The sequence below is a fragment of the Spinacia oleracea genome, chromosome 3 (assembly GCF_020520425.1).
Source record: "Spinacia oleracea cultivar Varoflay chromosome 3, BTI_SOV_V1, whole genome shotgun sequence".
Classification (NCBI taxonomy): Eukaryota; Viridiplantae; Streptophyta; class Magnoliopsida; order Caryophyllales; family Amaranthaceae; genus Spinacia; species Spinacia oleracea.
The window spans coordinates 33,399,398-33,423,240 of NC_079489.1; the positions used below are offsets into that span (position 1 = coordinate 33,399,398).

The window sequence follows — 23,843 nt, forward strand, 5'->3', positions numbered from 1 at the left end:
TAGAGCTCCGTCTAAAGCTGTCGAAAAGACTCCATACGAATTATGGTTTGGAAAGCCTCCAAATGTGTCTTTTCTTAAGATTTGGGGATGTGAAGTATACGTCAAACGATTAATTTCAGACAAACTTCATCCAAAATCTGACAAATGTATCCTTGTGGGCTATCCAAAGGAAACAAAGGGGTATTACTTCTACAATACATCTGAGAACAAAGTGTTTGTTGCTCGAGATGGTGTCTTTTTGGAGAAGGATCACATTTCCAAAATGACAAGTGGGAGAAAAGTAGACCTCGAAGAAATTCGAGTCGAACAACAAACTCTAGAGAATGCTCAAGATGACATTCAAGATGAAACTCAGAGATCTTTAGAAGAATCTGGTGAGAATCATGGTCAATCTAGAAATGTTACCCCGCGTAGATCGCAAAGATATAGATCTCAACCGGAAAGGTACTTGGGTATTTTGACGAACGAGAGCTATGACGTTCTATTACTTGAAAGTGATGAACCTGCGACTTACAAGCAAGCTATGACGAGCCCTAGCTCCAAGCAATGGCAAGAAGCCATGCAATCTGAATTAGACTCCATGTCTGAAAACCAAGTATGGGATTTGGTCGATTTGCCAGATGGCTACCAAGCCATTGGAAGCAAATGGGTTTTCAAACTGAAAAAGGACAAGGATGGGAAACTTGAAGTTTTCAAAGCTAGATTGGTTGCAAAAGGTTACAGGCAAGTCCACGGTGTGGATTACGATGAAACCTTTTCACCAGTTGCAATGCTAAAGTCTATTCGAATAATGTTAGCAATCGCTGCATATTACGATTACGAAATATGGCAGATGGATGTCAAAACTGCTTTCTTAAACGGCGTTTTAACAGAAACTGTGTTTATGACACAGCCTGAAGGTTTTGAGGATCCAAAGAATGCTAAAAAGGTATGCAAGCTAAAGAAATCAATCTACGGATTGAAGCAGGCATCCAGGAGCTGGAATATACGTTTTGATGAAGCAGTCAGTGACTTTGGTTTCATCAAGAACGCGGACGAATCTTGTGTATACAAGAAGGTCAGTGGGAGCAAAATTGCTTTCCTAGTATTATATGTCGACGACATATTGCTTATCGGAAATGACATTCCTATGTTGAACTCTGTCAAGATTTGGCTTGGGAAATGTTTTTCGATGAAGGATCTAGGAGAAGCACAGTACATATTGGGCATCAAGATTTACAGAGATAGATCTAAAAGGATGATTGGACTTAGTCAAAGCACTTATATCAATAAGGTGCTTGATAGGTTCAAGATGGCGGACTCCAAGCGAGGCTACCTACCCATGTCTCATGGAATGACTCTAAGCAAGACTCAGTGCCCAAAAACACTTGATGAGCGTAGACGAATGAATGGGATTCCATATGCATCATTGATTGGTTCAATAATGTATGCTATGATATGTACACGCCCGGATGTTGCGTACGCACTCAGTGCTACGAGCAGATACCAGTCAGACCCAGGAGAGGCGCATTGGACTGCTGCCAAGAATATTCTGAAGTACCTGAAAAGGCACAAAGATGACTTCCTGGTCTATGGTGGAGATGATGAATTAATTGTTAAAGGCTATACGGACGCAAGTTTCCAAACCGACAAAGATGATTTCAGATCACAGTCTGGGTTTGTCTTCTGCCTCAACGGAGGAGCAGTAAGCTGGAAAAGTGCTAAGCAAAGCACCATTGCGGATTCTACAACTGAAGCGGAGTACATTGCTGCACATGAAGCAGCAAAGGAAGCTATATGGCTAAGGAAGTTCATAGGAGAACTTGGTGTAGTCCCCTCCATTAAAGGACCAATAGCCCTGTATTGTGATAATAACGGAGCTATTGCACAGGCAAAAGAGCCTAGACACCACCAGAGAGTCAAGCATGTACTTCGTAGATTTCACCTTCTACGAGAGTTCGTTGAAAGAAAAGAAGTCGAGATAAGCAAAATTGGAACTGATGACAACATATCAGATCCATTAACTAAACCTCTGCCGCAAGCGAAGCACAACTCGCACACTGCAGCTATGGGAATCAAGCATATTGGAGAATGGCTTTGATGTCTCTGTTTAATGTTTTAAAGTTTTAGAGTTTAAATCTTTGTAAAACATTATTGGTTAATCATTCACAATAAATGAAAGGAATTCATTTTTCCATTTAATTTGTGGTTTATTAAATGATGAGTCCCTTCAATTTGACGATATATTCAAGATAGACTGTCAGGACCAGTCCTGTGACTAAGAAATGTCTATCAAGTGAACTTGAATGTCAAAGGTTGAAAATGGTCCCTAATCGGAGTTTTCTATAAAATTGGACGCATAGAAAACGTTAGACGATTAGAATGCAAGATGACTAGTAGTTCTGTTTCTTGAACTATGTGGACATGGCAATGTCATAATCATTTGCATAGATACTTACTTTGGGAAGACTAGTATCGGACAAGACCTATGAAACTTGACTGTAAGAGATGAAAGTCTGTCATAAGTAAATTTCATTAAATTATTAGACACTAAATCCTCAATACCTGAGTGATTTGAGATTACTTGTTTGAGAACTGGTTGCTTTGACGTTGACCAACCGTCGCACCGTAAAAGGAGGCTATAAAGGCAACGCTCAGGTAATCACCTATCAAACGAAGTCTAATCTCAAGATCGCAAGATTGGGATTGTCCTCCCATAAATCGGGATGAGATGCTTAAAAGTTGTACAAGGCCACTCGGAGAGCTAGAAACTGTGAAATGCATGGCCGTGCTCGGATGAATCATAGGCTATGATTATCTGTTTATTTGATCAGTTGAACTCTGAAACCGAGGAACACCTCTGGACATAATAAGGATGACAACTCTTACCTTATGTTCAAGAGCAAGCATCGAGCGACAAAGGAATTAGGAAATGCACACTTGTCCCTAAGGACAAGTGGGAGACTGAAGGAAATAATGCCCTTGGTCCAAGTATGCATTCTATGTTAAGTCTAATAAATGCGGTTCAGTATTAATTGACAAGTTAATAATTCAGTGAGATCAAGTGAGCTGAATGCCTAGCTAGAGGCCGCTTCAGTTCAAGTGGAATTAATGATATTAATCCACAGCTTACTCTTGACTGAACCCGTAGGGTCACACAAATAGTACGTAAACGGATCAAGTATCTAATGGCATTAGATACTCTATCTATGAATATTCGGAACCGACGGATCTTGGTTTCAGTGGGAGCTAAGATCGTCACAGGCAAGAAATGAATACTCCGGAAACGATGATATTGCCGGAAACGGAAATATGGATCGTATCGGAAAGATAAATATTATCCAAGTCGTAGATGTTGCCGGAAACGGAAACATGGTACGTATCGGAAAATATTATCGGAAATGGAAATATTGCCAGAATCGGAAATATTGCCGGAAACGGAAATGTTGTCAGAATCGGAAATATTACCGGAATCGGAAAATAATTCCGGAAACGGAAATATTAAATATTTGTTCGAAACGGAAATTAATTCCGGAATCGGAAATATTAAATATTGTTCGTATCGGAAATGAATTCCGGAATCGGAAAATTTAATCGGAAGCGCATCGTACGAATAAGCATCGGACGAGGCCTGCCGGACGAGGCCCAGCACGAAGCCAGGCCATCGCCCAGCAAGCCAAGCGCGCCGCACAAACAGCAAGGCCAGGCCCAGCAGGCTGCGCGCAGCGCGCAGCGCGCACAGCGCGCACAGCACGCGCAGCGCACAGCGCGCGCAGCGCGCAGCGCGCGCGGGCGCTGAGTGGGCTGCTGCTCGCGCGCACGCATGAGGCCCATCGTGGCTGTCGTGCGTGTGTGTGCAAGTGTTTGTGTTCGTGCACGTTTCCTAAAACATGCAGAGTTCGGTTAATGATTAAATTCCTAATTCTATTTGATAAATTAATTAAATTAGAGTTCTTGTAGGATTCTAGGTTTGATTAATTTGTATCTGAATAGGATTTCGATTCCCTTTCCATACCGCTATAAATATGAGGCTAGGGCTCACAATTTATAACACGAGTTTTCAAGTATTCAAAGTGAGTTTTTGAGAGAAAAATTCAGTCACATACCTTGCCTAAAAGTGCCGAAATTATTAGTACCTTAAGGGCGATTCTAGTTGGTCAATCTTAAGGCGGATCCGGACGTGCTGTGGACTATCTACGGAGGGACGAAACTTGGAGTCCTAAAGACTTGTTCTTGTTCGGTTCGGGCGCAGCTAGGGAAGGCACGCAACAAAGAGTATGCATCTATTCTATGCTAAATGATTATGTGTAAATAATATGTATTCCTGGGTTTATGGTTTTTCCGCATGATTTATGAATTGTCATATGTATCATAACCTAACAAAGTGTGCATTTCCTAATTCCTTTGTCGCTCGATGCTTGCTCTTGAACATAAGGTAAGAGTTGTCATCCTTATTATGTCCAGAGGTGTTCCTCGGTTTCAGAGTTCAACTGATCAAATAAACAGATAATCATAGCCTATGATTCATCCGAGCACGGCCATGCATTTCACAGTTTCTAGCTCTCCGAGTGGCCATGTACAACTTTTAAGCATCTCATCCCGATTTATGGGAGGACAATCCCAATCTTGCGATCTTGAGATTAGACTTCGTTTGATAGGTGATTACCTGAGCGTTGCCTTTATAGCCTCCTTTTACGGTGCGACGGTTGGTCAACGTCAAAGCAACCAGTTCTCAAACAAGTAATCTCAAATCACTCAGGTATTGAGGATTTAGTGTCTAATAATTTTAATGAAATTTACTTATGACAGATTTTCATCTCTTACAGTAAAGTTTCATAGGTCTTGTCCGATACTAGTCTTCACAAAGTAAGTATCTATGCAAATGATTATGACATTGCCATGTCCACATAGTTCAAGAAACAGAACTACTAGTCATCTTGCATTCTAATCGTCTAACGTTTTCTATGCGTCCAATTTTATAGAAAACTCCGACTAGGGACCATTTTCAACCTTTGACATTCAAGTTCACTTGATAGACATTTCTTAGTCACAGGACTGGTCCTGACAGTCTATCTTGAATATATCGTCAAATTGAAGGGACTCATCATTTAATAAACCACAAATTAAATGGAAAAATGAATTCTCTTCATTTATTGTGAATGATTAACCAATAATTTTTTACAAAGATTTAAACTCTAAAACTTTAAAACATTAAACAGAGACATCAAAGCCATTCTCCAATATGCTTGATTCCCATAGCTGCAGTGTGCGAGTTGTGCTTCGCCTGCGGCAGAGGTTTAGTCAATGGATCTGATATGTTGTCATCAGTTCCAATTTTGCTTATCTCGACTTCTTTTCTTTCAACGAACTCTCGTAGAAGGTGAAATCTACGAAGTACATGCTTGACTCTCTGGTGGTGTCTAGGCTCCTTTGCCTGTGCAATAGCTCCGTTATATCACAATACAGGGCTATTGGTCCTTTAATGGAGGGGACTACACCAAGTTCACCTATGAACTTCCTTAGCCATATAGCTTCCTTTGCTGCTTCATGTGCAGCAATGTACTCCGCTTCAGTTGTAGAATCCGCAATGGTGCTTTGCTTAGCACTTTTCCAGCTTACTGCTCCTCCGTTGAGGCAGAAGACAAACCCAGACTGTGATCTGAAATCATCTTTGTCGGTTTGGAAACTTGCGTCCGTATAGCCTTTAACAATTAATTCATCATCTCCACCATAGACCAGGAAGTCATCTTTGTGCCTTTTCAGGTACTTCAGAATATTCTTGGCAGCAGTCCAATGCGCCTCTCCTGGGTCTGACTGGTATCTGCTCGTAGCACTGAGTGCGTACGCAACATCCGGGCGTGTACATATCATAGCATACATTATTGAACCAATCAATGATGCATATGGAATCCCATTCATTCGTCTACGCTCATCAAGTGTTTTTGGGCACTAATTCTTGCTTAGAGTCATTCCATGAGACATGGGTAGGTAGCCTCGCTTGGAGTCCGCCATCTTGAACCTATCAAGCACCTTATTGATATAAGTGCTTTGACTAAGTCCAATCATCTTTTTAGATCTATCTCTGAAAATCTTGATGCCCAATATGTACTGTGCTTCTCCTAGATCTTTCATCGAAAATGATTTCCCAAGCCAAATCTTGACAGAGTTCAACATAGGAATGTCATTTCCGATAAGTAATATGTCGTCGACATATAATACTAGGAAAGCAATTTTGCTCCCACTGACCTTCTTGTATACACAAGATTCGTCTGCGTTCTTGATGAAACCAAAGTCACTGACTGCTTCATCAAAACGTATATTCCAGCTCCTGGATGCCTGCTTCAATCCGTAGATTGACTTCTTTAGCTTGCATACCTTTTTAGCATTCTTTGGATCCTCAAAACCTTCAGGCTGTGTCATAAACACAGTTTCTGTTAAAATGCCGTTTAAGAAAGCAGTTTTGACATCCATCTGCCATATTTCGTAATCGTAATATGCAGCGATTGCTAACATTATCCGAATAGACTTTAGCATTGCAACTGGTGAAAAGGTTTCATCGTAATCCACACCGTGGACTTGCCTGTAACCTTTTGCAACCAATCTAGCTTTGAAAACTTCAAGTTTCCCATCCTTGTCCTTTTTCAGTCCCATTTGCTTCCAATGGCTTGGTAGCCATCTGGCAAATCGACCAAATCCCATACTTGGTTTTCAGACATGGAGTCTAATTCAGATTGCATGGCTTCTTGCCATTGCTTGGAGCTAGGGCTCGTCATAGCTTGTTTGTAAGTCGCAGGTTCATCACTTTCAAGTAATAGAACGTCATAGCTCTCGTTCGTCAAAATACCTAAGTACCTTTCCGGTTGAGATCTATATCTTTGCGATCTACGCGGGGTAACATTTCTAGTTTGACCATGATTCTCACCAGATTCTTCTAAAGATCTCTGAGTTTCATCCTGAATGTCATCTTGAGCATTCTCTAGAGTTTGTTGTTCGACTCGAATTTCTTCGAGGTTTACTTTTCTCCCACTTGTCATTTTGGAAATGTGATCTTTCTCCAAAAAGACACCATCTCGAGCAACAAACACCTTGTTCTCAGATGTATTGTAGAAGTAATACCCCTTTGTTTCCTTTGGATAGCCCACAAGGATACATTTGTCAGATTTTGGATGAAGTTTGTCTGAAATTAATCGTTTGACGTATACTTCACATCCCCAAATCTTAAGAAAAGACACATTTGGAGGCTTTCCAAACCATAATTCATATGGAGTCTTTTCGACAGCTTTAGACGGAGCTCTATTTATAGTGAGTGCAGCTGTATTTAGTGCATGTCCCCAAAATTCTAATGGAAGTTTGGCCCGACCCATCATTGACCTGACCATGTCTAGCAAGGTTCTGTTCCTCCGTTCCGACACACCGTTCCATTGTGGTGTTCCAGGAGGAGTCAATTCTGATAGAATTCCACATTCTTTCAGATGGTCATCAAATTCATAGCTCAGATATTCACCGCCTCTATCAGACCGCAGTGCCTTACTCTTCTTGCCTAATTGATTCTCTACTTCACTCTGAAATTCCTTGAATTTGTCAAAGGATTCAGACTTATGCTTCATTAGGTAGACATAACCATATCTACTGAAGTCATCAGTGAAAGTGATAAAGTAGCTGAAACCACCTCTAGCATTTGTACTCATTGGTCCACATACATCTGTATGGATTAAACCCAATAGTTCATTTGCTCTTTCTCCAACTTTAGAGAAAGGTTGCTTTGTCATTTTGCCAAGTAAACATGATTCGCATTTACCATAATCCTCTAAGTTAAATGGTTCTAGAATTCCTTCCTTTTGAAGTCTTTCTAAGCGTTTCAAGTTTATATGGCCTAATCGACAATGCCACAGATAGGTGAGATCTGAATCATCCTTTTTGGCCTTTTTGGTATTTATGTTATATACTTGTTTGTCGTGATCTAATAAATAAAGTCCATTGACTAATCTAGCAGATCCATAAAACATCTCTTTAAAATAAAAAGAACAACTATTGTCTTTTATTAAAAAGGAAAATCCCTTAGCATCTAAACAAGAAACTGAATGATGTTTTTAGTAAGACTTGGAACATGGAAACACTCTTCCAGTTCCAAAACTAGCCCGGAGGGCAACGACAAATAGTAAGTTCCTACAGCTAATGCAGCAATCCGTGCTCCATTTCCCACTCGTAGGTCGACTTCACCCTTGCTTAATTTTCTACTTCTTCTTAGTCCATGTGGATTGGAACATAAGTGTGAGCCACAACCTGTATCTAATACCCAAGAAGTTGAATTAGCAAGTATACAGTCTATAACGAAAATACCTGAAGATGGAACGACTGTTCCGTTCTTCTGATCTTCCTTTAGCTTCAAGCAATCTCTCTTCCAATGCCCCTTCTTCTTGCAGTAGAAGCATTCGGATTCAGAAGTGGGTTGACTGACCTTCCTCTTTACAGATTTGGCGCCAGTTTGCTTAGTTGGGCTGGCCTTGTTGCCACCTTTCTTAGCATTCCTCTTCTTTCCAGATTTCTTGAACTTGCCCCCACGCACCATAAGCACATCCTGCTTATCACTTTTGAGCGTCTTTTCAGCGGTCTTCAGCATACCGTGAAGCTCAGTGAGCGTTTTGTCCAGACTATTCATACTGTAGTTCAGTTTGAACTGATCATACCCGCTATGAAGAGAATGGAGGATGGTGTCTATAGCCATTTCCAGAGAAAATTGCTGATCCAGCCGACTCATATTCTCAATGAGTCCAATCATTTTGAGAACATGTGGACTTACGGGCTCGCCTTTCTTAAGCTTGGTCTCAAGAATTTGCCTATGAGTCTCGAATCTTTCGACTCGAGCCAGATCTTGGAACATGTTCTTCAACTCACTGATGACACTACTACAAAAATAGGCAAAGAGATCTTCAATAAAAGACCCTTTAGTCGAGATGACGGGTCTCTTTAATATAAGAGATCTAATTTTAAAGTTAACAGGTCTCTAATGAAAATAAGGTCCCATCATTTTTCCGCTGAAAATAGAATGAGAGAAACCAGAGATCCGTTATTTGATTTAACGGGTCTCTTTTATGTCAAAGGGCCCACCATTCATTTTCGAAAAATAAAGAGAAATAAACTAAAGACCCGTTAAAAACAACAGGTCGCTTCCATTAAATGGGCCCATGTACATACAAATGCGGAAAAGGGAAAGACCCTTATTTGTGTTACCGGGTCTCTTTCCCAACTATTTTTCATTAAAAAAAACCTCTCTCTTCTCTCCATCTCTCTTCCTCTCCCAATTTCCCCACCGCCCCTCTCAATCAGAGAAACAAGAGAGTGAACTCGTCGATGTAGGCTCTTCAGTACTGGATAAACTCAAAGATCTGTACCTGAAGAAGTTATGGCATCAACCTTCTCGAGCTACAAAAGTTCATTGCTCTCATAAGTTCCAGGTTGGTAATTTTTTAGATTCAATCATTGATTTTTGTTATTCTTTTTGTTTATTTCGTGTGAACATTTTGTTGATTTTTCCGCATTTGTGTTGCTTTTTTCTTATATGTTCTGTATTTCGCGGAATTTAGGGTTTGTTTTACCACCTCCGCCGCCGCCCAACACCGCCCTACCCAGGTAATCCACCTCCTTTGTCGCCGCCATACCGATTTGTCCACTCTCGTTAATAATACTCAATCGACAATTAAGGTTGTAGAAGACTAATTCAGAGTCTACTCTCACCGCCTCTCACCGCCTCCAAGGAAGCTCAGGTATCCCGATCTCATCTCTTTAATATAATGTTTTAATTTTTTTTACATTTTTTTGTAGAAATGTTAATTAGGGTTCGAATTTGGTTTTGTTTGTTTTGATTTGACATGATCTATGTGTTTAGATTGCTTAAATTGATGCTCTTAGGACAATTTTCACTATTTGTGAAATCCTTTGGATCTTTTTGGATCAAACTGGTAACTTTTGGCATATTTTACTGGAATTCGGTAAATTTCAGAATAATCAAGGTACTAAAGGTGTTCCTTTGTTTGTTACGATTTTCTCATTTTGAAGAAATTTGGAATGTAGACATTGAATTAGGATATTATGCGTTGGATATTTGTAGATGTTAATAGACTAAGGCATTGAAGGCTTCAGTTTTTGTAATTTTCTCAATTAGGTTTAAATGGACTTTTAGAAATCTTGAGTTATTTGGTTTTCTATGACAGTAGAACCCAGATATGCGCTAGTACTTCCTTATTGATGACATTAACATTCTTGACGTAGGATGTACTCAAGGGTAAATGCTGGATTGAAATTTTGAATTTTGGTTGTATTTTTGGGGTTGAGTTAGCCTGAAACTGTGATCTACAGTTAGGTGAAGGTGAATGTATGATGAAATTAAGCTCTTGAGTCTTGAGGATATTTAGGTTAATGTGATAATCAAGCTGGAACTCAAAATGTTTGGAAGAGTTTCACTTGGTCTTCAGCTTGTAGATGTGTTTTATAGTCATTCTCAGGCGTCGGAGAGCTAATTCTTTAACATATTTTAGCCCCTGTCCTTTTCTTCAGTCAGATTATCTCTTCATCGATAACAATGCTTTCTTGATTTTGGTGACGGGTTCAATCAGATATTGCACTCCTGTGCAAGTAGAGGTGCAGGTACACAACTAAAGAAACTTAGGGAAGCCATCAGTATATGAGGATGAGGAGTAATGATCTGTATTTATGGCTAGTCTACTTTCTAGAAGACGTCTGATGGTAAGAAGTATCCAGTATCTGTATTTTTAACATAGATCTGAAAGCCATTTGGTGTACCCCCCAAAACCAAGATAACAGATTTTTCAATTTGCTTACATTTGTGCTGAATTCTGCTGTGAGCTCAAGACTGGTTTTATTTGTTGGGTTGATATAACTTCTGCAGCCTGATATATTTGTAGCGTGACTAGCGTCTTTCTGTTGTTATAAATGGATGTGTATTTAGGAAATCTCGTAGAAAACTCGACTTATTATGGATAGTAATATTGTTCAAGTTTGTGTTTGAATACCTGGTTGAATGTATGTTCCTCCTATAGGATTACAAGTTTTGTCGTAACATCATAACTTTTGTCACTCTTGTTTTTGGATAATCTATTACTAAAAGCAGATGAAATGTTAGTTTAGCTATGGTTTATTGTCCACTTGATCTTTAATGGAATAAACAACAGAAAAAGGAGCAATTTTGCTAATTTGCTTCAATCAGACGCGGTTCTTGGTCATTCGGATAATTATTGCTGGTTTATATTGTTGATTGCTTGGTTTCAAACTCCAGACCTCCATTTATATGTTGACTAATCTTGTTGTTGGTTAACTTCCCGGAAGTTATTGTGAATATAATTATAGAAGGTGGGGAAGTTTTGTATCTATTTTCTGTATTTTTTTTAGCAATAGGTGCCAATGGTATTTCACTTATTTTGTTGATGTCCACCACTTATAGAGAATATAATAGAGCTGATCCATCTTGCACATTTAATTTGAAGATTTGCCTATGAACTTTCTAATAATTTCTTTTTATTTGGTATTCTTACAGTAATGAAGAACCCATTAAATATGTCCAAGTATCAAGAAAATTTCAAGTGAAGCTAGGTACTAACCTTTGGCTCTGATATTCATTTTAGTTCTTGTGTACATTCCAACATTTGTCAAGCTTAATTTATATATTGCATTCAAATAGCTAGTTGAATATCATACATTGATTTACACAAATCTTGTATCTTTAGGTAGAGCATATTTCATAGGATGGTTATATAGAATAATGTTGTTAATGTTGCATATTGTCAGCATGAGTTTTATGATTTTTTATCGAACTCCCCAAAGTTGTGCGGTTGTTTCACTTTATTTTCTTTATAGTGGAGCTCCAAATACTGGTATTTTTATTGCACATATTGTTCTAGTTTTTCTAGGAGAACTCTGCATACTGTTTTGCAGTTCTCGGGATGAGCATTTCCCTGAAGTTCTCTTCTCCCCCTGTACTTGCGCCAATAAGTCTATTGGCCACTGAAAGTAAACTTAATTGTTTGGATATCTATTAGAGAATCATATGTTAAAGGTGCTCATTTTCTCTTTTAGATTCATTTATATGACAGGAGTTATGTGATCATTACTCTGAAGTTTGCTTGTATTCGAAGAAAAATTCAAGCTTGATTTTATGGCTCCCCATTTGTTCATTTTTCTGAAATAAAAAGTAGTTTGTTTGAATGAACTCTTACAGTATCTAGCTTGTAACATGCTCAAATCAGAAATCAGTATAACTACTAATCCCTTCTTGTTTCTAGAAGCTCATTTTGCGACATATGATTTTGTGCGTCTCCAGTCTATTGGATTCTAATATTGCATAAATACCTGAATATGACCCCGGAGAAAACTATCGACTAAAAAATGAGTATAATATAGGAATACCTGACAGAATATCAGGTCAAATTAAGTCCATTTTTATTAGACCTTAGTTGTACTATACTAGTATTATATCAGTCCTACAGTTACAGCTGAAAAACTAGCCAAATCCTGTTTAGCATTTCAATTTTCTCTTGTAGTACTTCCGTGCACTTTCAGATAGTGCTTCTTATAAAATTTTCTTTGATTCCTAAGTTCAACCACGCTGAATCTTTTCTATACTGGAGACCATCATTTGATTCCCGGTTAAATCATCATCTAATCAAAGTCTTAATTGTAAACAACATAAAATTTCTAGTAAACATTGTTGGTGGACTTCCTGATTCTCTTTCATTTGCGCGCATTCCTGTGTGATTTTTTGTTTCTTTGAACTCTTCTAATTTGGCGAGTTGACAAACTGTTTGACTTCTTGGGTGTGGGTTTGTAGAAGTTTTACCAATATTCGGATGTGCTCCTACTTAGTCCTAGTACTATAGAAGCTTGATTCTTGTGCTGAAAGTGGGATTAATTTGTGTAGAAGATTAAGAATTTCAAATGTTTCAAAATATATTGACTCATTCTACATAATTTGGATTAGACAGTGACAAATCTACCTAGTTTCTACCCCACCAACGAGTCAAATACCATGACTTTGACTTGCCTAAGCATCGCAAATTTTCATTTTGCAACCACAGTCCACAACCAGCGCTTATGGTCTTTGTAGCTTTACTTTGCTTCAGAATACTAGTATGTGTGTATGGCAACTGTGTCAGTCGTGTGTGGCTTGGTTTTTCTTAATCATCATTATGACCTTCATTTGTTGATATTAGTGGCTTAGTATACGGACAGAGTGAGTATTTTTTAGGAAAATAATAATCCACAGTCAATGAGTCATATCGCTTTCTGCATGTTTCTTGATTCTCTAGCTATTTTCATCCTCCAAAGTCCAAACATGCCTTTATTGCATTTTATACAAGAAAAACAATTTATGTCTTTTCTCTTATTACCTCTTATGACATTGTCTGCTGCTTTTAACTCAGGTGCATAGAGATGGATATAGAAGCTCTTCTTTAAATACAACCCAACTGCAAAACCTAATAGTGCCGGATGACCCTGATAACTTCCTTGACTGCTGCAAATGGTCCGATGTCTACTGCAATAACTCCACAGGTCGAATTCACAGGCTTGATTTTGATGAATTTATGTCTGGTTGTGAAGACAGTGATAGGTTTTTGATGCAGCGGTTCCATTTATGCCCTTCACTGCTTGTCCTGGAGGACTTGCTCTACCTACTTACCTAGACCTCAGTGAGATATCCGTCGATCACTCCTCAGCTTGGCGTATCCCTGTCTTCCTAGGTCCTTCTCCCACTTAAGGTACCTGTATAACGAGCCAGTTAATAATTCATTAGTGAGGTATTATTCATATGCTTGTTATTAATTAAGGAATATTAGATTTGGCTTAAAGAAACTTTTACTGCTTATGTAAAATAAGAGTAGTGAATCATGTCGTAGTTTAAATGTCATCTACTAATCACTTGGGCACTTAACGACCAAGACAATAATAAATCTTTTTGGTATGTTCAGTGAAAAGGATAGGTGTAAGAGGGAGGGAGAGGTGTTAAGAAATGAGAGTAGAGAGGTAAGAGAAAGAACAACTGTGTGGCAATAAAACATGGTCCTTTTCATCATTCATGTTGTCGTAAATCGGTAAATGAGTTGATTTTCTTAAATTTTCCTTTGTTTAACTACTAAATATGCTACTTATTACAGTTTTCTGAAGAAACTTCGTCGGGAAATGTGGATGAGGTTAGAGACATGTGGGTCGCGTATTTGCTCAAGCAAGAAGCGGAAGAAGAAAACCAAGTTGATGGTATGAAAATAACTCCATGAGTTTCGGTTCCAAATGTTGGTAAATTGACATGAATGATTATATTTTGAATTGATTTTTGTTTTACGTTTTTGGAAATTGCGATGTAAAGCTTTAACGTTTATGCAAATTACAATTTATGTAAAGTTTGTGTTTTGAGCAGTACTTGTGGGAAATATATTTTTTTGGTAATGTATGGATTATGGAATTGTTCTCGAATTATTACAAATTATGTATTATAGCAGGTGTAATATGTATGTTAATTCTGAATTGGCGCAGTTGACCTGAATTCTGCTATTATCGATTTTTTTTTTAAATAAAAAGGTTGCAAAGAGACCCGTCAGGTGTAATAAAGGCTCTCTAGTTATAATAATAAAAAATTCAAAGAGACCTCATATCTAAGATACTAGCTCTTAGTTTGTTAAAAAAAAAAAAAAATAACAAAGAGACCCCCTATCTATATATGAGGTCTTAACTGCTTTAATAATAAAAAAAAATATTCAAAGAGACCTCCTATCCTACTTATGGGGTCTGAACAATTTAAAAAACAAATCTCCCATCTCTAATAAGGGGTCTCTTTCCCTTCTAAATTATTTTCACCAGCTTTTACATAAGAGACCTTCTTTCTTACGTGGGAGGTCTCTAGATTTAACAAACAGACCCCCTCTCGATGAGGGGGTCTCTTTATCAAAGAGACCTGTGAGATAGAGACCCCCTTGAAAGGAGATCTCTTAAGCCATTTTGGAAGGGTCTCTTTGCCCTTTTTTGTAGTAGTGTGATTGTGAAAGCATCTGAGTTGATGAACGTTTTCTGCAGATCCGCACTCATGGTGGCGAGCATTAGACATTTCACATCCTTGTTGGCATCAATCCAACGATTGAGGGCTGCCTGAGTGACCCCGTCGCCTGCGGCTTCGGGCATCGCCTCTTCTAGGACATACTCCTTTTCTTCCTGCATAAGAACTATTTGCAAGTTCCTTTGCCAGTCAAGGAAGTTTTTCCCGTTCAACTTCTCCTTTTCGAGAATTGATCGAATGTTGAATGAATTGTTGTTTGCCATATTAAAAACTACAATTGAAAAGAATAAACAAATAAATAACCATTCACAGTTTCTCTTAATAAACTTAAATTCTAGCATACATGCATAATTCAATGTTTATTAAGCATTTTATTCAAGATATGTGTTCCGGCAGGTGTGAATAAAATGATTCCAAGATCCTAAAATCATTGAAGAACTAAGCACAGTTTGTCGACTTAATCCTAAAACATCTTAGGTAAGAAAAAGCCTTTTGCTAATAGTCTAGAAACTATTCTTGGTTGATAGGTACGTCTAAGAACTTATTAGGTAAACCTATCGATTTTGCCACGACATAAAAGGACTCCTTACTTATATCGTTGAGTTTCACCAAAACTAACATGTACTCACAATTATTTGTGAACCTTGCCCCTTTAGGACCAATAAGTAACACCTCGCTGAGCGAAAACTATTACTAGATTGATGTAAAGGATATCCAAGCAAGTGTATATTTTGGCATGGCACCTTATAACTCAATTTTTTTTTAAGTTTGGAACTTAAGGCTCTTACTATGTTGGTTAGATTTTAAGTGAACTAAAATCCTTAATCATGCAACATAATCAAGCTTTTGATCTCATGCATTTTAAGACATATTTAAAAGCAATAAATAACTTAAAACATGCATAAGATAAATGTGATCTAGTATGGCCCGACTTCATCTTGAAGCTTCAACTTCAAAGTCCGTCTTGAAAATCTCCGTGGGAGGCACCATTTTCTTCAAATAGGATAAGCTATAATTAAAACTAATTACAACTATTTGATGGTACGCAGACCATATTTGAATTGAAAAACAACTTTGGTACTTTAGACCAATTACATTCAAATTAATGGTACGCAGACCATATTTTCTATCCTATTTGGGCCATACTAGTCACTTCATAACCTGCAAAACAGTACATATACAATATATACCATTCACCCATTCATTATCATGAATGGCCCACATAGCTGGTTAGTAAAACACATTATGCATCACGTAAACATTTGCAGCAATTAATCAAGGGCTCCCACTTAAACTAATAAATTCATATGCTTTACTAATTTTAAACATAAAAATGTATTTCTAGTCTAACCGGAAACATACAAATTTAATTAAAATTTAAAGCTCATATAAATTTATAATTGAATCCAAAAGTTTAATTTAATTTCAGTCGTATTTAAATTAATTCATGATTTTAATTTTAGTAGAATAATTAGAATAAATAAAATTTATTATAATTACAATATTCAAAATTAAAATCCAAGAAAATAATTTAAATTATTAATTTTAAAATTAATTAAAATTACGTAAACTGAAAATTTCAAATTAAACATTCAAAACGATCTAATCGCAACGCAAACATCCTACGCATCGCACGCCCATGGGCCACACGCACACAGCCATCGCTGGCCATGTGCGCGCAGCCCATGCGCTGCGTCGCATAGCTGCTGCTTCTACCCTTCGCAAGCCATCGCACGAGCTGGTGCTCGCTGCGCGCGCGCCAGCGCTCGTTGCACGCGAGCATGTGCTCGCTGCGCGCGCGCCAGCGCTCGATGCACGCGAGCCAGCGCTCGCTTCGTGCACTCGCCAGCGCATGCTGTGCGCGCTCGCTAGCGCTCGCTTGGTGCGAGCCAGCGCTCGCTGCGCGCGGCATCGACGCTTGGCGCAGCACTCGCGGCACGCGAGCTTGTGCTCGCTGCGCGCGAGGCTGCGCGCGCTTGCGCGACGCATTGCGCGTTGTGGCGCAGCTCGCTTGCTGCCCACACGCGACTCCCGTGCCTTGCCTTCGCCCATGCCCATTCGTCCATTTCTCATAGCCCACGACACAAGGCAGGGCTGCTGCCTTGTGCTCGTGCACCATGGCCTTGCTCATTGCATTCGTGCCGCATGGGCGACGAGCTCCCTTGCTCGTCGTCGCATGCCCGCACTATACAACACCCCTTAAGGGTAACACGTAGCGTCCATTGCTTTGTGCGTGCAAGTTATATGAGCGAATCGCATAAAATTTAAAAAATTTATATTTAAAATTAAATGACAAATTAATAAATTAAAATTAATTTCATAATTTTAGGGCGAAAAATCGAAAATTTATTATTCAATTGATTTCCGATTAACATGGATTCAAGTTTAGGTCATAAAAATTTAAAATTTATCATAAATTTACAATTTTTATGGTGGTTTTTAATCATAGGTATCTAATTAAATTATAATTAATTATGAAAATCAAATTAATTCTAAATTATTCTAATTTTCAACAAATTAATCATAATTACAAATTAGATTGCATAATTAACAAGGCTAGGCATTCAAACTTGTTAAACATATACAGTAGGTCAATCAAAAATTCAAGATTTATCAACAAGAATCACAAATATTTAATTTAACATCTTAAATTTACGAAATTTTGCATTCGAAAAACTAAAACCTCCGAAAAGTCATAGTTAGGCTTCGAATTTGAGAATTTTGGGTTCGGTAGAAAAATACTCTTTTTGTCAAAATTTTAGAATGCCTTTTACATGCGGAATTGACACAAAAATCACTCGATTTGGATGAGTAACGAAGAAACTGCAGAAAAACTGCGTACGTATAATTAAATAAACGCAATTTGCAATTATTTAACAATTACGAAAATTAATCACCCCTTTTAATTCTTGCAAATTTGTAATATTTAACCATGTTCATGCAATTTAGATTATGAAAATAATAAGAGGCTCGTGATACCACTGTTAGGTTATGATACATATGACAATTCATAAATCATGCGGAAAAACCATTTAGCCAGGAATACATATTATTTACACATAATCATTTAGCATAGTTTAGATGCATACTCTTTGTTGCGTGCCTTCCCTAGCTGCGCCCGAACCGAACAAGAACAAGTCTTTAGGACTCCAAGTGTCGTCCCTCCGTAGATAGTCCACAGCACGTCCGGATCCGCCTTAAGATTGACCAACTAGAATCGCCCTTAAGGTACTAATAATTTCGGCACTTTTAGGCAAGGTATGTGACTGAATTTTTCTCTCAAAAACTCACTTTGAATACTTGAATAATCTATGTAAATATGTGACCCTAGGCACCTATTTATAGAGTTATGGAAAAGGTTTTGGAATCCTATTAGGATACTAATTTATTTAATTATAATCCTACTAGGACTCTAATTAAATAATCATTATCTAATAGTTTTAGGATTTAATCATATTTCGAATCCCGATTGCTTTAGGATTCCCGCACAAGCATTGCATGAGCACCGTACACCCGCGCAAGCCTTGCGGCCCACGCTAGGCGCACAGCGCTCGGCCCACTGCTGTGCTCTCGCGCGCGCGCCCCAGGCCTTGGCTGGGCCTGGCCTTACGCTGGGCCTGGTCGAGGCTTGGCATGCGATGGTGCGTGTTGGCTCGCTGGGCGATGGCCTGGCTTCGTGCTAGGCCTTCGTCTAGCGGGCCTCGTCCGATGCTAATTCGTACGATACGCTTCCGATTAAATTCCCGATTCCGGAATTCATTTCCGATACGAACAATATTTAATATTTCCGATTCCGGAATCAATTTCCGTTTCGAACAAATATTTAATATTTCCGTTTCCGGAATTATTTTCCGATTCCGATAATATTTCCGATTCTGACAATATTTCCGTTTCCGGCAATATTTCCGATTCCGGTAATATTTCCATTTCCGATAATATTTTCCGATACGTACCATGTTTCCGTTTCCGGCAACATCTACGACTTGGATAATATTTATATTTCCGATACGATCCATATTTCCGTTTCCGGCAATATCATCGTTTCCGGAGTATTCATTTCTTGTCTGTGACGATCTCAGCTCCCACTGAAACCAAGATCCGTCGATTCCGAATATCCATAGATGGAGTATTTAATGCCATTAAATACTTGATCCGTTTACGTACTATTTGTGTGACCCTACGGGTTCAGTCAAGAGTAAGCTGTGGATTAATATCATTAATTCCACTTGAACTGAAGCGGCCTCTAGCTAGGCATTCAGCTCACTTGATCTCACTGAATTATTAACTTGTTAATTAATACTGAACCGCATTTATTAGACTTAACATTGAATGCATACTTGGACCAAGGGCATTATTTCCTTCAAATTCAAGGAACCACAGCTATTTACTGTGGAGATTGCTGGCAGTAGTGAGGATAAAGCAGATAGCAATAGTGATCTAGAGGCTGAAACAGAGGAAGATGAAGATGTGAATGAACCAGTTCTGTCACTAAATGCCCTATCAGGAAACCAAAACTTTCAAACCATGAGAGTGAAGGGATTGAAGGGGTCTAGAGTGTTTCATATCCTAGTGGATTCAGGAAGTACTCACAACTTTCTGGATTTGAGTTTAGCTAGAAAAATGGGGTGTTCCATTGAGAGCATTCCAGCTCAGCATGTTACAGTAGCTGATGGCAATAATCTCAAGTGTCAACATGTTTGTAAAGGGTTCAGTTGGGAGATGCAAGGAAAATTGTTTGTCACTGATGTCATGTTGATTGATTTAGGGGGTTGTGATATGGTCTTAGGTGTACAGTGGTTGGCTACACTTGGACCAATATGTTGGGATTTCAAAGAGTTGAAAATGGTGTTTGATCAAGAAGGGGATCAGTTTACTCTAAAGGGAGTACATCCACAGAAAGTTAGGTTGCTTGAAGGGCCACCTACAAAGAAGCTTATTGAGAATGCAGTCCAATTGTGTTTGTTACAGGTTAGGGATATCTCATTCAATGAAGTGAAATTAGATAATGCCTTGTTAACACCTGTGTCAAGTGAGCTGCAGTCACTGAAAGACAGATACAAAGATATATTTGCTGATCCTGAGTTGTTACCACCTCATAGGGGTGTATTTGACCACACCATACCACTGGAACCAAATGCAAGACTAGTGAATATTAGACCATATAGGTATCCACTCAAACAAAGGGATATTATTGAGCAATTAGTGCAAGAAATGCTGGACAGGGGTATAATACAGAACAGTGCTAGCCCTTTTGCATCCCCTGTAGTTTTGGTTGGGAAAAAAGATGGTACATGGAGGCTTTGTGTGGATTACAGGGAGTTGAATAGCAAGACCATTAAGAATAAATTCCCTATTCCTATTATTGATGAGTTAATTGATGAACTAGCAGGTGCTACTGTGTTTAGCAAGCTGGATTTAAGAGCTGGTTATCATCAACTCAGGGTACATGATGATGATGTACACAAAACAGCTTTTAAAACTCATGCTGGTCACTTTGAGTTTCTAGTCATGCCATTTGGCCTTACAAATGCCCCAGCAACTTTTCAGGGATGGATGTACAGTGTGTTTAAACCACTGCTGAGAAAGAGTGTATTAGTGTTCTTTGATGATATATTGGTGTACAACAAGACTATAGAGGATCATTGGCACCACCTGGGTCAGGTTTTTGAACTCATGAGACACAATATGATGTTTGCTAAAGCTAGTAAATGCAGCTTTGCCATGGAAATGGTGGAATATTTAGGACATTATATTTCAGCTAAGGGAGTTGAAACTGATCCACAGAAAATTTCTGCAGTGGAAAGTTGGCCTGTTCCATCAAATGTTAAAGAGTTAAGAAGTTTTTTGGGTTTAACAGGTTATTACAGGAAATTTGTGCAGAATTATTCTCTTATATGTAAGCCTTTGACTGAGTTGCTTAAAAAGGGGGCATTTCAGTGGAGTGATCAGGCACAACAAGCTTTTGTTCTTCTCAAAAAAGCTCTTATTTCTTCTCCATTTTTAGCAGTTCCTAACTTCTCTAAAGTCTTTGTTGTGGAAATAGATGCTTCATGTAAGGGTATTGGGGCTGTTTTGATGCAAGACAATCACCCTTTGGCTTATATCAGCAGAACATTGGGTTCCAAATGGCAAAATCTCTCTGTGTATGAGAAGGAACTGCTGGCAATTGTTTTTGCAGTACAGAAATGGGAGCAGTATTTGATGAGCACACATTTCATAATTAAAACAGACCAAAAAAGTTTGAAATGGCTTTTACAACAGAAAGTCTCAACTCCATTCCAACAGTTTTGGCTTTCAAAGTTAATGGGGTTTGATTATGAAATTCAGTACAAAAGTGGAAAAGAGAATATAGCTGCAGATGCATTATCTAGGGTCCAAGGTTCTTCTATTCTGTGTATGGCAATTTCAGTGGTTTCTTCTGATTTAACTGAACTAATAAAGGCCAGTTATTCATTGGATGCTAGCCTGCTAACTACACTCACACAGCTGCAACAACTTGGTGCACTTGCAGTGGATAATTTTACCTTGGTAGATGGGTTGTTAAGAAGAAAACACAAACTGGTAGTTGGACCTGATGCTAACTTAAGATCTAGAATCATTGTTTGGTTGCACTCAGAACCTGAGAGTGGTCACTCTGGCAGAGATCTCACAGTGAGAAGGGTTAAGAATTTGTTTTACTGGAAGGGGTTGGCAAAAGATGTGAGGCAATTTGTTAAATCTTGTAAAGTTTGTCAAGCAGCAAAGTATGACACTGCTGCATATCCAGGGTTGCTTCAACCTTTACCTATTCCAGAAGCAGTATGGGTTGACATTTCCATGGATTTTATCACTGGATTGCCTAAATCAGGAGGCAAAGAAGTTATCTTTGTTGTAGTGGACAGGTTGAGCAAGTACAACCATTTCATGTCTCTTTCTCACCCTTTTACTGCAGTTCAAGTGGCTCAATCTTACTTAGATCATGTGTTCAAATTGCATGGTTGGCCAAGAACTATTGTGAGTGACAGAGATGCTATTTTCCTCAGTCAATTTTGGCAAGGGTTGTTTAGCTTACATGACACTACATTTTTGCTCTCTTCTTCCTATCACCCAGAGACAGATGGCCAAACTGAGGTGATCAATAGGTGCTTGGAAACCTATCTAAGATGTATGTGTGCTGACAGTCCTAAAGACTGGAATGCTTGGCTACCTTTGGCTGAATGGTGGTATAATACCCATTTTCACTCAGCCACTCAACTCACCCCTTATGAAGTTGTGTATGGGCAACCACCCCCCTTACATTTGCCTTATTTACCAGGAGATTCTGTTAATTGGGAGGTGGACAGAAGCATGGAAAGAAGAGAATCTATGGTTTCTTTACTGAAGTATCATCTCTTAAGAGCACAAGATAGAATGAAGTTACAAGCTGACAAACACAGGAGTGACAGGGTGTTTTCAGTTGGGGATTGGGTGTGGCTTAAGCTACAACCCTACAGACAAACTTCAATTCAGCGCAGGGGTAATCAGAAACTGTCTCACAAGTTTTATGGACCATTTCAGATCATTGCAGTGGTTGGGAAAGTGGCATACAAGCTTCAGTTACCAAGTGATGCCAAAATTCACAATGTCTTTCATGTTTCTCAGCTGAAAGTTTTCCATGGTACTTTGCCTATTGCAACTCATATCCCCAATTGGTTCCAAGGTCAAGATATTCGAGCTAAGAGTCAACCTTTGGCTGTTTTAGATAGTAGGGTGGTCAATAAGCAAGGCCAAGATCAGCTGCAATATTTGGTTCAGTGGATGGACAGTCCTGTGCATGAAACCACATGGGAAATAGCTTCTGAATTTGTGCTTCAGTTTCCTGATTTTCAACTACCTTGAACTTGGGACAAGTTCTTTTTCAAAGGGGGAAGAAATGTTAAGGCACAAATTATAATACACTAAGTCAATGAGCAACATGTTGACTTTAGTTAGTTGGTTAGTTACAAAGTTTGTTAGGCTGTTATAACAAACTTGATGACATGGCATTACATTGTATAAAATCGACATTGCATTGTATAAGTCGATATTGCATTGTATAAATAATGTCTTAGCTGATTGTGATCAGTTATCATAATACAAAATAAAATCCTAATTCCTATCTTCTCTCTCTAATTCTTCGTACTCTCATTCTTCTCTCTTCTTCTTCTTCTTCCTCTTATCTTCTATTTCTTCTTTTCTTCTTAATTCTTTCTGACTTGCTCAGCAAGAAACTGATCAAAGATATTGATCAAAGCAGTCACACTTAAGGTGACTGTAACACTAAACAATAATAATATAGACTGGGAACGGTTTTCTTAAACAGTCTAGATAAGATTCAATGAGTTTCAATCAATTGTTTGTTTACAGTTGCCTTCAAAATCAATAAGTTTCAATCATGTTAATCAGGTCCAATAAGTTTCAATCAACTGCGTTCATGCGTACCATTTCAGTTAAAGAGAACGAACCGTTTTGTGTCTTATTGTGAGAGTACATTGGATTTGTATGGCTCAGTTAACTACTCCATTCGTTCCTAAACCCTTTAAAAGTTATATTTTTGCAAAAGCTTTTTAAAAAATTGAAATATGAGAAATATATATTAATACTAATCCAACACATATTAGATAATAACATTTGATTTTTATACTTGGTATATTAATAAGTAAATGCGATCGAAGTTAATGTATGAATAGTGCAATAGTCAAATTGTTGTAAGTATTCGCGAAATAGAAAGAATCTTTAAGTCCCTACTTCCAATCGGCCATGAATGAGCCATTTGGTGCAAACAAAAAACTTGGAAGGCAAGAAAGGC

At 38.5% G+C, this 23,843-nt stretch overlaps 1 protein-coding gene and 1 long non-coding RNA gene across 2 annotated transcripts; both read left to right on the forward strand.

The window, feature by feature from the left end:
• Positions 1 to 9,050: 9,050 nt before the first annotated feature.
• LOC130469618 (uncharacterized) lies at positions 9,051 to 10,320 on the forward strand. The gene is made up of 4 exons (XM_056839007.1): positions 9,051 to 9,434; positions 9,564 to 9,609; positions 9,682 to 9,743; positions 10,249 to 10,320. Exons 1-4 carry the CDS (start codon positions 9,165 to 9,167, stop codon positions 10,318 to 10,320), a joined length of 450 nt encoding a protein of 149 aa, XP_056694985.1. The 5' UTR covers positions 9,051 to 9,164.
• Positions 10,321 to 10,640: 320 nt separating this feature from the next.
• On the forward strand, positions 10,641 to 13,735 carry LOC130469307 (uncharacterized). Its single transcript, XR_008929756.1, has 3 exons — positions 10,641 to 10,722; positions 11,531 to 11,586; positions 13,413 to 13,735. It is a non-coding gene; the product is annotated as an uncharacterized lncRNA (long non-coding RNA).
• Positions 13,736 to 23,843: the final 10,108 nt, after the last annotated feature.

Bases quoted from the DNA above. Each gene is read 5' to 3' on its own strand.
- LOC130469618 (XM_056839007.1), top strand. From the start codon at position 9,165: ATGTACATACAAATGCGGAAAAGGGAAAGACCCTTATTTGTGTTACCG. The intron at 9,435-9,563 runs GTTGGTAATTTT...CGCGGAATTTAG, and splicing joins ATTGCTCTCATAAGTTCCAG to GGTTTGTTTTACCACCTCCG. The intron at 9,744-10,248 runs GTATCCCGATCT...TTCTTGACGTAG, and splicing joins CCGCCTCCAAGGAAGCTCAG to GATGTACTCAAGGGTAAATG.